The sequence below is a fragment of the Carlito syrichta genome, unplaced genomic scaffold, assembly GCF_000164805.1.
Source record: "Carlito syrichta isolate Samal-C Ts95f unplaced genomic scaffold, Tarsius_syrichta-2.0.1 Scaffold316502, whole genome shotgun sequence".
Taxonomy (NCBI): domain Eukaryota; kingdom Metazoa; phylum Chordata; class Mammalia; order Primates; family Tarsiidae; genus Carlito; species Carlito syrichta.
In genome coordinates, this window is record NW_007260598.1 from 601443 (window position 1) to 619414 (window position 17972).

A 17972-nucleotide genomic window follows, 5' to 3' on the forward strand; every position below is an offset into this window, starting at 1 on the left:
GTGTGGGATTACAGGCCGAGCCACTGAGCCTGGCTGTATACTATCTTTTAATTACATTTGCTTTACACAACCATTGAAAACTTTACCAAAAAATCAAGTACCTAAAAATGGTTAAGACTCTTTTCCCTTTTACTCCTTAAAGAGTATAAGCTGGGGTGGATCTTTGTAGACACCTCTATTTCCCAAGGGGCATGTGATCAACTCTCTCCCAAACTTTTTCAAAACAGAAATCCACACGTAAGCAGGGCCAGTCTACGGTAAATTAACTCGGATGATAGCATTAGTTTTCAAACATCTTTAGTAAGCAAAAGGGAGACAAAAAATGTGGTTTTCTTGGTAAATCTTAATTGCGAAATTTCTTCTTCTTTCGGAACTTTTTTCCTGCTGCATTTGCTGCTTTTTCAGCCATGATCTCTGAGTACTTTCTTCGGTTATATCTAAAAAGAAAAATCAAACCTTTATCCTCTAAAGTACAGTGCACCAGGCATTAGAAGTTAATATAATCTTGGGACATGGGTTCTAAACCTCCAAATTTTTTTGCATTTTTACTATGTATTCATCACATATGTACTAAGTTGCCACCATGTATCTGTAGCCATACTAGATGCTGGAGATAGCCCAGTGAACAAGACAGCTATAGTCTCTCTTGCCTTCCAAGCTTGCAATCTAGTGAGAAAAACACAGCAAAGGTAGGAGGAGAACTTTTAAAAATGGGCAGCCTGTAGAGCCACAAGCACTGTAATCATCTACCAGGTGTGGTCAAATGTGTTCAACATTTTTCTGGGATAAAAGTGCAAAAATAAGGACTAAGCAAAACAGTTACACTTAACCTGAAAATGCAGAGTATTAAAAAGCATTGCTATAGACCAATGGTTTTTTAAGGTGTGGTCTGCAGATAACCCTTTCGAGGGTCCATCAGGTAAAAACTATTTCTCAGTAATACTAAGGCGTTAATTGCCTTTTTTATCCTCATTCTTTCATGAGTATACAGTTTTCCAGTGCTACAGGACATGTGGTATCTGCAGAAGCACCTATGAGGCTCCGTCTTTAATTAAGCCAGACATTAAAGAGATGTGCACTAAATTTGTTTTATGTTCATGCAAACATATACTCATGTTAATGGGTTATTCTTTTAAAATGAGTATATTTTAGAAGTTTACACATATTTTAAGGAAACTTTTACATATTATAAAATAATAAATTGCTTTACCTTCTAAACTCAGAATCGGCCAGCAATTCTTCCACAATAGTTCTTTTCCTTTGCTTCTTGGGAATTCGTGAATGGTAAAAATCAGCTGGATTGTCAACAACGGTTCCAATCTATGAACAATTGATTGAAATAAGACATACAATATCTGAATGCCAAATTGCCAAATTGCTTTTATATAGCTAAGTATATTTACAGAAAGGAATGGAAAACACAAGCTTATGTTATACTAATATTATTTTGCCACTTTTTAAGCAAAAAATGTAGCAGCACACTGGTGCTAATGTTTCCTCATCAGTTTACAGTATATCCAACATTTCTTTTATATAATTTAGTGCTAAACAGTAAATTCATAATGAATCGTGTAACTAAAAGACAAAAAATGGAACAAGTAATATAAACTTTTTGTTTTAGTGTCCGAAATCAATGAATTAGCCACATACATTCTACTACACACTATTTGGCCCCCTAGGTGCTGCCAGCTTACAGCATATTTAGTCACCACCCTGTATTTATTCCTACATTCAACTGGCTCAAATTTACAGTCACAACTATGTGCCAGGCACTGTGCTACGTGTAGGGAAACAAACACCAAAAACATCTGGTCCTTGCAACAAGGAGTCTGGCCTTGAGGAAACACCAGAAAGGTAACTAAAAAATTAAGAGTAACATATACTGAACAAAACACTATGGATGCTCTGAGGACTAAGTAACCCATTCTACCTAGGAAGGTTTGACAGATGACAATTTAGCTTGGATATGTATGGATACAATTTCACCAAACAAACAAGAACCAAACGTGCGCATTCAAAGGATGCAAAGCCTGGTATGTACATTCTGAGAAGACTGAATAGCTGAGTGTGCTGGAATATAAAAGGGCCATGTGACAAAAAGAAGGGCAAGCGAGCTGGTTTGGGAGCAGATTATTAAGAGCCAAAGTAAGGTATACAGACTTAACCCTACAGGTCATAAAGAATCACTGAAAGTTTCAGAGCACAGGTGTAACACGAACACGTTTTTTTTCTTTGTAATACATGACTGGCTACGGTATGAAAGATGGACTGGAGGAGCAGACCTGTAGGCAGAAGACCATTACACTAATCCAGAGATGAGTGACAAGGCAGTCAAGAACGAAGTGCACCTGAGGACGAGTCAGATGGACTTTCATCTAAAGACACTCTGGAAACCAACTTTTCGGCCGGGTGCGGTGGCTCAAGCCTGTAATCCCAGCACTTTGGGAGGCTGAGGTGAAGGGACTGCTGAGCCCATGGGTTCAAGAACAGCCTGGGCAACTTGGTGAGACCTCATCCCGACAATAAATTTTAAAAAATTAGCCAGGTGTGGTAGCACAGGCCTGTAGTTCTGGCTACTTGAAAGGCGGAAGGATTACCCGAGTCCAGCGGGTCGATGCTGGGGTGGCTGTGCGCATGCATGCCACTACACTCCAGCCTGGGCGACGGAGTGAGACTCCAACTCAAAAACAAAAACACCAACTTTTTAACTGTTCTCAGAATTTGCCTGTAGATGCTCCTCTACTTTGAAGACAGGAAGGGAGTCTGGGTGCAGTGGCTCATGCCTATAACTCAGCACTTTGGGGACAGAGGCGAGAGGATCGCTTAAGCCCAGGAGTTTGAGATCAGCCTGGACAATACAGTAAGACCTTATCTCCACAAAAAAATCAAAAACTTAGCTGGGCATGCTGGTGCAGTGCCTATAGTCCCAACTACTTGGGAAGATGAGGTGGACCACCTGAGCCCAGGAAATCAAGGCTACAGTACAACAGCCTGGGTGACAGAGTGAAACTCAAAAGAAGGGGATTGATACAAATGATTCCCCCTTTGCCTCTCCATCCTGCATGGATCCTTGTTCTTATGCTAGTACTATTCATATGTTCACAAATTGAACCTTATAGGTTCAGTAAGTTTTAGACCTGAAAACCATGTGTAATACTGTCTCTCTACATGGGACCCCATTATAAACTAGTAGCTGAGTTGGGTTCTGCTCATTATCATATGGCCTACACACAGGTATTGTCAATATTAGGCATGCACACTGTAAATATTTATCTATTTTAAGAGAAAACTTTAAAGACCACTATAGTGCTTTCCAAACTGAAATTCACACACCAGCCAGGCTCGGTGGCTCAACCTGTAATTCCGCACTTTGGGAGGCTGAGGTGAGTGGACTGCCTGAGCCCACAGGTTTGAGACCCGCCTGGGCAACTTGGCAAGACCTCATCTCCACAATAAATCAAAAATTAGCCGGGTGTGGTAGCGTGTGCCTGTAGTTCCAGCTACTTGGAAGGCTGAGTAGGAAGGACTGCAGGAGCCCAGCAGGTCGAGGCTGCGGTGGCCAGGAGCGGCCACTGCACTCCAGTCTGGGTGACAGAGTGAAACTCCAACTCAAAAAAAAAAAAAAAAAAATTCACAGATCATTACCACTATTCTATTTGCTTCATACCTGGAAGTACTTGGGGAAGCCATCTCTATCATTTTTCTTGTAAAACCTTTTTGGGTCCATGCTTGCTCTCATCTTCAGTGCTTTGAGATCATTTTTCAATTCATCTGTCAATTCTGGAGCTTTCATACCAAACCAGCCATCCCCTGCTGTTTTCTGCCGCTCTTTCTGAAATACAGATTTCAGAAATAAATATTGTAACAGCTGAGCGTATACATTATAATTCATTTCCCCCAAAATCATACATATAAAAATTTTTGTTAATTAAAAACAAATGGCTACTTCATATAAAGCATTTATCTCCAGAATCATCTTTATAAATCACAAAAAATTATTTCTCTGACAAATTAGGCATAGCATTATTAGTTTTGTAAATGAGAGCGCTCCTTAAAATCTACTTTGTATTTCAGTAAGTAACTGCTGACTTGCTGGGAGTTACACTTCAATTTTCAGCCAGGCATGGTGGCTCACATCTGTAATCCCAGCACTTTGGGAAGCTAAGGAAAAAGGACTGCTTGAGCCCAGAAGTTGGCCATCAGCCTGGGCAATACATTGAGATCTCATCTCCACAAGTTTAAAAAAAATTAGGCGGACACAGTGGTCCAACCCTGTAGTCCGAGCTACTCAGGAGGCCAAAGTGGAAGGATCACCTGAGCTCAGGAGGTTGAGGCTGTGGTGAGCCATGATTGTGTCATACATTCCAGCCTGGGCAACCAAGTAAGACCCCAACTCAAAACACAAAAACCAAACCAAATCAAACAAGAAAAATATATACATATATATTTTCTAAATTGTCTAAAATAGACCATATAAGAGATAATGTACAAAAAACATTTTCACATCTAGAACTTATATGCAAACATTATTTTTATTCAGTTGCCCAGCTGTCTCAGAAAGCCACTCAACACTGTGGTCTAGAAATCTTTATTATTTCTAAAATAAAATAGAAACTACTATTCTTCCTAGCCAGTTATATCATTTTATTTTTATTCATAAAAGAAATAGTTAATGAGCTCCTACCATGTGCCAGGAGCTCCCTATCAAGTGACTTTATTAGAATACCATCCTTACCTTTCCTCTAAGCTCTCTTGATAGCTACTTGAAACAACAGATAAAAGCAATCTCTATGATGTTGCTTAAAAAAAGCTATACCTATACATGTACCACTGTGGCTGCAAAGATGTTAAAAACCATACAAAATGTGTTTATGTAACCGTATTTTACAACCCTTAGATATCTGTAATAATTTTCTTCGGCTGAAACAGACAGCCAAACACATCTAAGCATTCTAAGTAAGTCACTATACTTACTCTGCGCTTTTTCTGAAGTTGATACTTTGATTCCCTATATGGTGGGACAGAGTGGTTTTTTTCAAAATCAGGTGTAATGATGGACTTCTGCAGAAGCTATAAAAACAAAATTGGTTTTAAAATGTCAGAATGTTATACGATTTATTCAAGTTTAAACTTATATAAATTTAACAATTTTGTGTAGTCAAATTTGTTAATCTTCTTCCTAAGTAGTTTTTGCATTTTCTGTTACTTGCCCTAGGATAATTAAATCTTCTGAAACTGTGTGATTAAAAGGAGCTTCAGGGTAAACAGTATCTCCCCAAATACAAGAACAAAATAAGAATGTTCCTTAGACCCCAAACTAGTTCATAGGAACACAGTACAAGCATTAATTTGGGAATGACATTAGAAATGATCAACTCAGAAATTAACAGTCATCCAATTTAGGTTCAGGCCTAGAAGTTTTTGGGTGGTACAATAGCAGTCTAGGTTTTCCTATCCCTCAGAAAAGAGGGCATGATATTTACTTAACAAAAAAGTACTATACTAGGCTCTAGGACAATGGTTCTCAATTGGGAGCATTTGGCAATGTCTGGGGATATCTTTGGTGGTGGTGGGGAGAAAGGAGAATGCTACTGGCATCTAGTGAGTAGAGACCAAGGATGGTAAACATCCTACAATACACTGGACATCCTGCCACAGCATAATTATGCAGTCCAAAATACCAGGAATACGGAGATTGAGAAACTCCATTTTAGGAATACAAAGATAAAAGAGTAAGTTAACAATTATATCACATGATCAATAATGAACTGATCATTATTCTGTAATGAATTGATGTTACAGAAGCATAGGGGAGTTGTGGGGGAAGAACAGGGAGTCAAAGAATGTTTCCCAAGGATAGTGACCAATGATCGCTGCACTTGCCTGGGAAAGAGCAGGGTATGTTCTGGGAATTAGGGAGGTCAAGTGCTCCTAGGACATCTAAATGAACAAACACAGGCACTTGCATGTAAAGATCTGAAGTTAAGAGCAATCAAGGCTAGAAAACAGACTTGAGAGAAAGAAGTACAAAGTGCTGGCTAAATCTAAGAGTTTGGGTAAGGTTACCTTAGTTTTCTTTTGAAACTACATGTAAAATTATACATCAACACGCACATGTGCATTTTTCTCCTGGTGGAGAAGGCAGGCACTCACAGCTTTCAAATTCTCAACAGGGTCACAATTGTTAAGAACTTAAAAACTAAAAGTATAGCAAGAACAGAGAAGAAAACAGAGCTCCTGGGATCATAGTTGGTGGGTGAAAGAAAAGAAATACTGATTCTGTATTAATTTATTTTTTATGCGTTATCTTTTACAGATAGAATTTTATTTTAAAAAAATTAATGACTGCTTTAGAAAAAGGAGAAAAAAGCCGGGTGCAGTGGCTCATGCCTGTAATCCCAGCACTATGGGAGGCAGAGGTGAGAGGACTGCCTGAGTCCAGGGGATCGAGACCAGTCTGGATGACTTGGCAAGACCTCACTGGTGGTGCATACCTGTGGTTCCAGTTACTTGGCAGGCTAAGGCAGAAGGATCACCTGAGCCCAGCAGGACAAGGCTGCAGTGGCTGTGAGCATGCCACTGCAGTGGCTGTGAGCATGCCACTGCACTGCAGCCTGAGCAACAGAGTGAGACTCCTCAAAACAAACAAGCAAAAAACCAAAAAAACCAAGAAAAAAGGAAAAAGGAACACATAAGACCAATAAGGTTTTTCACTGTAGGGAAATTATTCTTTTATCAAAGGACTGATTTCTAGAAGTAATTGGTTAGCCCCGTGGGAAAAAACCTAACACAAGAATTCATGTAACTTACCTCATTTTGCTCTTTCTCTTTGATCTGTGTTAGGGTTCTCTTGTTAGACTGTAGTTTGTCTGCACTAAAATTAATATACAAACCACCCAACTTCTTGATATTCAGACCAGGGTCTATGCTGCTGCTTGTTAACTTCAGACTGAAAGAGAAATTATCACTTAAAGATCAAGTAAGTAAATCAAAATGTAACAAAATAAAATTGCATTTTTAAAAATCCCTTATTGTTTTCTTCCCTTATGTTGTCAATGACAAAAAAAAAGCATCTTATTTTTAAAATAGAGTTCCTGAAAAACTGAATAAATATGTATTTTAAATCTAGTAATTTAGAAGAAACCCTGAATAAATAATAAATTAAACAAAACACCTTCTGAGGAAACATCCAAATCTACTCCCCAGATTTTCTTAAAGATAGATTTCATAAAGAAAGAAATTACAGAAGAGGGCAGAAAGGAATATACTCAGCCATTTATCTCAACTTCATATATAGGTAGTGAGTTAATAAACATATGTATCTCCATCTCTAAAACCAGTGAGAAGGCAGGTTCTTGAATCTGGTTTCCTGGATGAGTAAGGGCACTTGGTCTTTCTAAATAAGTGATATAGCAACGAGCATCTATCGCACAGAAGTATTTTGAGAATGTTAATATCATACTCTAGACCTAGCAAATCAGAATTTTCCATAGTTGGCCTGGACCCCTGTTATACTTATGTAATAAGAATTTTTACTTTATATTACGGAAGGGTCCTCCTTACAAGCAAGCATGTTTTGGATGTATTGTCATTTTCTTCCCCAATTATTATGGCTAAAAGCATAATAAACCTTTACCAGAAAGTGAAATCATTCTACTGCATTGCCTCGGCAGTAATTCTCAACCCTGTATGTACATTACAATTAACGTGAAGAAGAATGTGGTTTTTGAAAAACAAGTATGCCTGAGCCTAGCCTGAGATTGATTTCATTGGTTTGCAAGTAAAGACTGGGCATCTGTTATATGTAGTTCCTTTCAAGGTTGCCTATTTCTAGTGGATACACTGCCACCAGGGGACTTTGCCTAGGAAAAACAAGTTTACAGCAGAAAAAGTGGGCCAGGTATGGTGGCTCACACCTGTAATTACAGCACTGTGGAACACAGAGGCGAGGATTACTTGAGCCCAGGGATTTGAGACCAGCCTGGGATACTTGGCAAGACTTTGTCTCTACAATTAAAAAAAGAAAAATTAGTCAGGCATGATGGCACGTGCCTGAGTTCCAGCTACTTGGAATGCTGAGGTAGAAAGATTGCCTGAGTCCAGCAGGTCAAGGCTGCAGAGGCCGTGAGTGTGCCAATGCACTCTAGCCTGGATGACAGAGTGAGATCCTGACTCGAATGAATGTATGAATGAATGAATAAAATAAATAAATACATGAGGAAAACAAAAAGCTCTAAATATGAGCACTTTTCAATGGGTTATGGATTGGATTATAGGTGACTTTCTCATATGTCTATTTCTCAATTCCTCCACAATTAACATGTAAAAAAAAGCTACTTTCTCCTCCCTTCTGTACTGCTCTTAACAATCATGCAGGAAAATCTTAACAGATGATTTTTAACCCTTTGTACCTGGCTGCTCCTTCTGCTCAGACTCACTAGTCATCAAAGAAATGCAAATTAAAACTACACTGAGTTACCACCTTACTCCAGTCAGGATGGCCATAATCAGTAACTCAAAAAACAACAGATACCGGAGAGGATGAAGCGAAAAGGGAGCACTTCTACACTGTTGGTAGGAGTGTAAACTAGTATAGCCTCTGTGGAAAACAGCGTGGTGACTCCTAAAAGATCTAAAAATCAACCTTTCATACGACCCCACAATTTCCCTCCTGGGAATATACCCGGAAGAACTCAAATCACTCTATAAAAAAAGATTCCTACACATTTATGTTTATCGCAGCATTGTTCACAATAGCAAGAACATGGAACCAACCATGCTGCTCATCAAAAGAGGACTGGATAAAAAAAAAATGTGGTACATACACACGATGGAATATTTCGCAGCCATAAAGAAGAACAAAATCATCAACTTCACAGCAACCTGAATGGACTTAAGAGTCTACAATACTGAGTGATCTTTCACAGAATCGAAGAACTGAGTATCACATGTTCTCACTCATAAGTGGACCTTGAACTTATAATACTATAAGAAAAGGATTGGCAGTAGCAGGAAGCTGCCAGGAGAGGGGTGGGAAACAGGATTGACAGTAGTAGGAGTCTTCCTGGGGAAGGGGGGGCACATCTCATCAACAAGGGTACCTGCATAATGAACATTTGTGTACCTAACCCTGATTGTATCTCACGTCTTTAAAATAAAAAAAGTAAAAGTTAAAAAAAAAGCTACTTTCTTCTCTCTTTTATATTGCTCTTAACAGTCATGCAGGAAAATCTTAACAGATATACTTTGTACTCTGCTGTCCCCTCTGAGGGGACATTGTTAATCTAGCAAGTAACTTGAATGGTCCGCTCCAGGGACATAAAGAGGTTGCTGGTGATTATAAGGATGAACTTATGCCAGCACAAATTTTTAAAAAATGTATGTTTCCTTGAAGTTTTCCACTCAAATAACACAAAAGAGCAAATAAAGAGATGGAATATAAACTGATACACGTTTAAAAAAATCAGCTGGCGTTATGTAGAAAGAGAACGTGTGAAGTGCTTTCACAGCGGTGCAGACTGGACAATAAATTACATATTAATGTGGAAGGAAGTAAACGAGACTGCACTGCCTGCTAGAATAGAAAAACACCAGGAGGAAGGCGACAAACTATTGCTACACAACATATATTCATGAACCTGCAATCCATGTCAGTGATGGTTTCACACGTCAGAAAAATATAAGATATAAAATTTTGATTTTTTTGTCATAAAGTTCCTCAGTGTTCAAAATTTCATTATAATTCAAATATCATTACCCAAAAAAATGGTCCCAACACCTATACTATTTAATATGAAATGATTTGTTTTTCACTGTTTTGCAAAAAAGTGTGGCTTACGTGATCCATGAGATTTCTCTTGAGTGCAGAGGGCCAAGATATCACCAAAAGGAACACTTTTTAGCTATCACTGGTGGGAAATATATGAGGTATCCAGCAAAATGAGGAAAATGCTGGCTAGAAGAGCTCTTCCATAAGAACCCAAGGCAGTAATTTTCTCAATTCCCATGCTTTCTTACATTTCATATTTTTATGGTAATCATATGAAGTATATATCAAAAATTTACTTATAAAGGTAAAACTTACAGTTTAGACTTTGTGCTATTCAATAAGTCATCTTCATCGCTAAATTCATCTTCACTTTTGTCATGGTCCGATGTTTCTTCTTCACTTTTTTCATCCTCTTCCTCTTCTTCTATTTCTTCCTCAAGAGCAGCCTCACTTGCCTTGTCTTCCTCTTCCAAGTAAAAATTTTTATCAGCACTCAATCCGGGAGTTGTGTCAATTACAAACAATGCGTTGTCATATGACACACTTCCAGGATCTTCACTTAACGACTCTCTTTGGTCACTATTTTCAATAAAACACACAGTGTCCTCTTCATTCTCACTGTTTTCAGACTGCTGGCTTTCATCACTGCTGAGGACTAATAAAACAGAATCACTTTTATCTTTAGCTGTATTGAGCTCAGATATGTACAGTTTGGTATCACATTCAAAATCTGCATTCTTTTCAATGTTGTCTTCGTTAACACCTGTAGTTGTGGACTCTTCATCACCATCACTACCACCACAATCCCCAGACTTTGTCAAGTCACTTTTTATGATGCTCTTTTTCTCTTCATTCCACCTGTCAACTTCCACAACTGCAAATGTTTGAGCTAACGATTTCACTATAGCCTCTGAGTTCATTTTACAAGGCCCTGATATGGCCTTGTTATTTTGGGGGGTTGAATGTCTCTGAGAAAGTAACTGCTGAAGGCAAGTGTCCTCAGGTTCAGAATCACTCTTCACCTGAGAACTCTTCTCATTACTTTCTTTTTCCTCATCTATTATTTTGTTGGCATCTTCATTCAAATCCTTACAATTCTGTTTTATTTCCTTAAGAGATGCAACACTGGCCTGTTTGTCCTCTCTTACAGTAAAATGCTGACATTTTTGCCCAGTTAGTAATTTTTCTGAATTTCTGTGGAAGGAATCATCAAAGTCATTATGATAGAAATCTATCTTATTTATCTGAGAAGGAGATCTTGTTTGTAAATGAGAGGTTTGTCTGGCTTCTGAATCTTCTGAATTCACAGGCGTATCCACTATTTGCTTCTCATTTCCTGGCACAATCTTACTATCTTTCTTCTTAGTCCATGCCTGTAGTTTCTTCTGCATACTCCTGGTTGTTGTCCCAGTTGCAATTCCAGAAGATGAAATGTCCGAACATGATAACTCAGCAATAGATACAGCTTCTATATGTGAATTTTGGCCTGGATCCGTCAGAAATTCAGCCTTATTACTTTTGGTTCTTGTAGTTCTTTCTGGGGAGAAAACAATTCTAGAAATACCTGAAGCATGAGAGTCTGCTTCAGAGACGATTTCTTCAGACTCATTTGTTGGAGTTATTTTTGATCTTTTCCTAACCCTGGATACTGTAGGGCATGCAATTAAGATCTGCCTTCTCCTAGTTACTCTTAAAATGGGATCCTGGTGCTCAGACACAGAATAATGTGTCCCTGCTTCAGAGATGTCTCCATCACTAGATGATTCAGTCACCTCTGGTAGTGAGCCTGTAGTTCTGCTCTTCTTCCTGGTTTTAGAAGTTTTAGGGACTGAATTTTGTTTCCCAGTGGTCTGTGATTCAGCATTGCTATGGTCATCAGATTCAGGTTCCTTCCTGCTTTCTGGATGTGCTCGAATCCCTTTAGGAGAACTCTGCAAGCCAGAAAAAAAAACCCACTGTAATTTAGGCAAGGCTAGGACAAGAGTAAGGCAAATAAGGTACTGCACCCAAAAGCAAAACTTTAAGAGGGCACTTAAAAAAAAGAAAAAGTAAACAAGATTTTTAAAAACAGCAATACACACACCAAACCCATAATTTCTTAAAAAATAAAAAATTTAAATACTGTATCCGATCCTCCATTTACTTCACTTGCCTCACTCTAGTTCTGGGATCTGACTTCAGGAAGCAAAACAAACAATAAAGAGAAAAAAATTGCCACTCAAGTTAAACTTGGTGGATGGACCTAACATTCTGACGCATGTGCGTCGTAAGAGGGGACGAGGGGAATACCAACTGTGAGCAAAGATGTGTTTAGGAACAAATGATGGACTCGGTCGCCGCCCTCGCCTTCACATACACGAAACCGGCCGCCGCTACTCCCTTCATCGCAGAATCAGAATGAGACAGCGGACTAACGCTACGAAGAGTCACCAGCGGCGTCACCACAGCCCTCCCACGCCCAAGGAGGGGATAATGGGTCACCGCCAGCTTCCCCACGCGAAAACGATGTCCTTTCAACCCCACTAAATGAGGCTTCCGCATCGTGGCGAAAGTCGCCTTTCCCGGTACGCGTCAACAGAATGGTCCAGAGGCTTGAATTAGGGAACGGGACGAACCCAAGCAAGATACCTCTTCCATACTAAGCCTTAGAGAATCGTGGTGAGGACACAACGACTTCTGGGGTAGGTTCAGCGCGGGGCCCGGCTACCCAGCGCGCGGCGGGCTCGGGCCCTGTCCGCGGAGCTCCGCACACCCCGCCAGATCCCTCCGCGGTACCCCGGCCTGCGCGCAGCTCTGCAGGGGCTGCGAAGAATGGGCCTTCCTACCTTCTGCTGGGGGCCGCCAGCCCGCGTGGCTGGGGTGCCGGCTTGCGCCCGCGCGGACCTGGTGACCACCATCTTCCCGGCCCCAGCTCCCGGCAGAAACCGCGGCGTCTCTCCGCCCCGGCGCCCCGGAAGTGCAACCGAGAAGCACCTCCCCCGGGTTTTCCGCTCGGATCCCGAACTCGCGAGACTCCGTGCCGGCCTTACCCCGCCTGCTGAGCCGCGCGTTGCGCGACGCGGGCGGGGGCGGGGCTTCCGCGTTCGTGGTCGCGTTGACTGCGACGCCGCTTTCAGCCCGGAGCACCCGCCAGGGTATCGAGCCCTGCATGACAGACGCGACTGCGCGTCTCGCACAAACGAGTCGGGAGGATCACCGCCGGCCCTGCCTGCCGTCCGCCTCCTTGTCTAGTCTCTGAGGGTCTTGATGTCGCCATCGTGTGTCCAAGGGACACGTCCGAGGGACTTGTAGCTTTTTAGAAAAGACAATGATTGTGACTCCGCACTTTGGGAGGCCGAGGCGGGAGGATTGCTTGAGCCCAGGCGTTCGAGACCAGCCCGGCAACTTGGCGAGGTGTCGTCTCTATTAAAAAAAAAAATCAAAAAATAGGGCGCCCGTAGTCCCTCTACTCTGGAGGCGGAGGCGAGAGGATCGCTTGAGCCCGGAGGTCGAGGCTGCTCAAAACGAAAAAACAAAAACCCCAAACACTGAGTACTCGTGTGTCATTTGTGAAGTGAAATAAGACAGCGCCGAAAGGCTTGGTCTGGCGCAAAGCGGACGCGTGTGTAGGCCGAGTGACCCGGGGCAACGGCCTCGAGGAGCCGAGACGGTCGGGCGCGAGGCGCGTTTCGCGGCGAGGAAGAAAGGCCCAGAGCCGGGAGAGGAGGCCGGCTCTCTCGGGACGGAGCGTGGCGCCCGGGACGCGTGTGGAGCGGGCGGGCTCGCCGGCGGCCAGGAGGGCTGAGGCCTCCAAACCCGCCTCGGCCTGTGCAGCCCAGCAAGCCGCTTCCTCAGGTCGGAGCGCGGATCTCCCGTGGACGCCCTCTTCCCCGCCGAGCGCGACTCCGTCGCTCGTCTCCGCAGCCGGCTGGCCGCGCTCTGTCCCGTCGCTGTGGGTTGCGTGGCCTCTCCAGCGATGGCCGTGTCTTTTATAAGGGAGAGGAGGGCCCCTTAGACTTCGTTTTGCTTCCGGGAAGTTGAGGTCGCTGGTTTTCCCGGCAAATGGCCAATATTTTTTCCCTTTCTGTGGGCTGTCTCTCTGCTCTTTGTTTTTGAGTTGGAGTCTCACTCTGTCGCCCAGACTGGAGCGCAGCGGCCGCTCCCGGCCACCGCAGCCTCGACCTGCTGGGCTCCGGCGATCCTTCCGCCTCAGCCTTCCCAGTAGCTAGAATTACAGGCATGTGCTATCACGCCCGGCTGATTATTTATTGTAGAGATGAGGTCTCGCTGCCCAGGCGGGTCTCGATCCCGCAGGCTCAGGCCATCCACTCACCTCAGCCTCCCAAAGCGCGGGATTACAGGCTGAGCCACCGAGCCTGGCCGGAGATCAACTTTTTTTAGCTTCCAGAATTTATATCCTGTTCCATTGGTCTATATGCCTGTTCTTGTACCAATTCCAGGCTGTTTTTATTATTGGAGCCCCTTATTAATAATGTTTAAAGTCTGGAAATGTGATACCGCCTGCTTTGTTTCTTTTGCAGAGGATTGTTTTGGCTATTCATGGTTGTTTTTGTTTCCATATGAATTTCTGTGTTCTTTCACCTGAGAGAAACTCCTCTTAACAAGCTACTGTTGGCAACCCCCTCAGGTCCCCTCCCACTGTGGGAGATTTTTTTATCCTCTCAATAAATCCTTCTTAAAAAAAAACAAAAAACCTATTGTTATGTAGGGATTCTTCTGTTTGCAGCAGAGTCTAATTCCAACCGAAGAACTGAATGCAAAATAGAGGTGGAGAACTTAGCCACAGAAGAACGCACCTTCCGTGGATACAGGAGGGAAGAGTTGACACTGGAAGCAGAGGAGAGGTGAGTGCAAGGATTTAGTGGGGAGAGGTAGGAGGAGAGGATTTGGATAGACAACAGTCTTCTCTGTGAGTAGAAGCTTCTTCATCCCAGAAGAATGGAGAGGGGCTAGATCAACGTTTGTGGGGGATGTGACAAGGAGCAAAAGAGAAGGAATTTTAGTAGGGCCAGGTAGCAGTGAGACTATGTAAGAAGATGAACAGAAAACTGCCCAGATCTGAAGAGGAGGAAGATAGTGTAGACCGGAGGTGTCCAACCTTTTGGCTTTCCTGGGCCACACTTACTAAAGAAGAATTGGCTTGAGCCACACATAACTTATATAATATAGTTAGCATCTATACAAAAATAAGAGTTATTTTAAAAAATTTTTTATTATAAAGTTTAGAAAGTGAGAACAATGTAAAACTAGTAGGAAATTTGACCTTGTTTTTGTAAAACTAATCTCTCAGTGTCTGGCTCGATGTAAGTGGTCACAGTTCTTAGTGAGTTCTCAAGGAGCTTGTCAAAGTGTTTGTTCAAATTTTGCTCTTCATGTGCTTCATCATAGAAAACAGCTGCTCACAAATGCATGTGTTGCCAAAAAAGCCATGTCTTGAATAAGGTGTGATTGTGAACTTCAAAAATGGAACTACAAATGAGGTCATGAAGAAAATGAACACCAACAAACACATGTTAAAAGGTGTTGGGGGGGCTGCGTGCAGCCTGTGGGTCATGGGTTGGAATTGCCGGTGTAGAAGAAGGAAGTGGACTAGCGGAAGGTGGGAGTGGAGCTCCAAGCAGCAGAGAACACCAGCATCAGTCATGATAGTACTGGGCGTTTACTGTTTGCTGAACACTGGTCAAAGGGCTTGCGTGCCTTCACTCATGTCATCACCACGACTTTAACTTGCACAAATGCATGAAAATACCAGTTAAGATAATGGGTGGGTGTAGAAAACTGGAGAGAATATTGGAAAGTCATTCAGTGTCTAATAGTCACCTGCAAACATGGCCCCTTTTAAGTAAAACCAAAAAAAAGAAAAAACCTAATTCAAACATTTATGACCTAAGATCAAGCAACAAACATACTGCAAATGGAACGTCAGTGCATAATCACACTGTGAAAAGACTGAGCTAGTCTATCTGCAGGTCTGCTGACTAGAGGCCAAGACACATTGTTTCTCTTACAAGGGCTTCTCCGGGTTGCCCTGTTTTTTTGCTGACCCTCTTCCTTACCCAAGGGGATCTGGATCAAATACAGCATAAAATACAGTATGGCTGACCCTTCAACTCAAGTTTCAACTGTGCAGGTCCACTTATCATAGATTTTCTTCTGCCTCTGCCACCCCGAGACAGCAAGAACAACCCTTCCTCTTCAGCTACTCAACTTGAAGACAAGGATGAAGACCTTTTTGATGAGCCACTTCCACTTCACAGTAAATACATCTCTTCCTCAAATTTTTTTTTTTTTAATGAGTTGGAGTCTCACTCTGTCGCCCAGACTGGAGTGCAGTGGCCGCTCCCGGCCACCGCAGCCTTAACCTGCTGGGCTCCGGCGATCCTTCCGCCTCAGCCTTCCAAGTAGCTGGAGCTACAGGCGTGCGCTACCACACCCGGCTAATTTTTTTTTTGATTTATTGTAGAGATGAGGTCTCGCTGCCCAGGCGGGTCTCGAACCCGTGGGCTCAGGCAATCCACTCACCTCAGCCTCCCAAAGGCGCGGCATTACAGGCTGAGCCACCAAGCCCGGCTTCTTTCTCAATATTTTAAACATTTTTCTCTGGCTTACTTTATTCTAAGATACATCATACAAATATGCATTAATCAACTGTTTATGTTATTTGTGATGCTTCTGGTCACAGTAGGCTCTTGGTAGTTAAACTTTGGGGGTACGTGTTATCGGTGGATTTTCAACTGTGCAGGGAGGGATTCAATGCCCCTAGCCCCAATGTTGTTCAAGTGTCAGTGGTACTATTATTACTTCAAAGGGAAATTCTCTCTGGAAAGCCTGTATTTTACTAATTAACTTCTTAAAACGAAGTGTCAAAAATCTCTGGAATTTTAGGCAGTAATCAAAAGACGAGTTTCAGTGTGCTGAGCCTTCTTAAAATGCATACTGTTCATGGTCATTCTGCATTGTTACATATAAAACATTATTTTTTTTTGAGTTGGAGTCTCACTCCATTGCCCAGGCTGGAGTGCAGTGGCATGCTTATGGCCACCCCAGCGTCGATCTGCCGGGCTCCAGCGGTCCTTCCACCTCAGCCTTCCAAGTAGCTGGAACTACAGGCACGCACTACCATGTCCAGCTAAATAAAACATTACATTTAAATTAAGTTTGACCTATAAGAGGGCCTCCTATCTTCTGGTCTTCAAACCCTTGAATGTGGACTGGACTTAGTGACTTATAAAGAATATGACAAAATAGATGAATGTCACTTTTGGGATTAATGAAAGGCTGGCTTCCATCTTTCTCTCCCTCAGTCATTCACTCTGTGGGAAGCTGGCTGCATGCCATGAGCTGCCCTATGGAGAGGACCTTATGGTGAGGAACTGAGAGAGGCCTTCAGGCTAAACCAGTGAACAGAGACCCCAGTCTGACACGTGAGAAACTTAAGTCCTGCCCATAACTACACGAGTAAGCTTATAAACAGACCAGCCCTCACTCAAGCCTTCAGAAGAGACTGCAGTCCTGACTTACATATTGCTGTGTCTGGGTGACTTCAAGGCACCCAGAGGCAGCAAGAGATAACTAGTACAGTTACAGATTAATTTTGCTTCTCTTAAAGTTTCAGTAAAAGAAATAATACTATAAGTACTCTTTTGCATCTGCTTCTGTCACTCATGCTTCTGTAATTCATCCATGTTACCGCATATACCAGTGGTTCATTCTTTTTTATTGCTGAGTGGTATTCTATTATATGACTACACAACAGTTGATTTATTCATTCAACTGGTGACAGATATTTGAGTTGTTTCCAGCCTTCAACTCATGAGTATTTGGGCAAAGAAGCAGGGAAAAGAGAGCAGAATCAAAATAAGTAATGCTAATCATAAAACAGAACCTTAAAATAATGGGCCAACAGGCACATCAAAATCTTGGATGACATTTTCCACACTGAGTCATTGCCGAGGAAACAGCAAAGGTTTTGTTTGAGTTTGGTCGTAGAATTACACACAGCCACATTCTGATATGTATAGGGAAGGTGGGCAAGTTTAGTCTCTTTCATAACAGATGCCTTTTCCAGCCTTACTATTCTTGTCTCAACAGAAGCCATTCCTTTCTGTCTCATAAGAATGAGCTTTTGAAAAAGATGTATTTATTTTTTTTGTTTTTTTTTTTTTGAGTTGGAGTCTCACTCTGTCACCCAGACTGGAGTGCA

The 17972-nt window shown here is 42.2% G+C and overlaps 1 protein-coding gene across 1 annotated transcript; it reads right to left on the minus strand.

Moving 5' to 3' along the window:
- Nucleotides 1-280: 280 nt before the first annotated feature.
- On the minus strand, nt 281-12672 carry DNTTIP2 (deoxynucleotidyltransferase terminal interacting protein 2). Its single transcript, XM_008074609.1, has 7 exons — nt 12595-12672; nt 10085-11700; nt 6811-6949; nt 4975-5070; nt 3668-3832; nt 1211-1320; nt 281-437 (listed from the first exon to the last, which is right to left on the minus strand). Exons 1-7 carry the CDS (start codon nt 12664-12666, stop codon nt 344-346), a joined length of 2292 nt encoding a protein of 763 aa, XP_008072800.1. The 5' UTR covers nt 12667-12672; the 3' UTR covers nt 281-343.
- Between the last annotated feature and the right edge of the window lie 5300 nt (nt 12673-17972).

Coding starts and splice junctions, on each gene's coding strand:
- DNTTIP2 (XM_008074609.1), bottom strand. CDS start 12,666: ATGGTGGTCACCAGGTCCGCGCGGGCGCAAGCCGGCACCCCAGCCACG. Junction 3,833..4,974: donor AACTTCAGAAAAAGCGCAGA/GTAAGTATAGTG, acceptor TCTGTATTTCAG/AAAGAGCGGCAGAAAACAGC. Junction 1,321..3,667: donor GCTTCCCCAAGTACTTCCAG/GTATGAAGCAAA, acceptor AATTGTTCATAG/ATTGGAACCGTTGTTGACAA.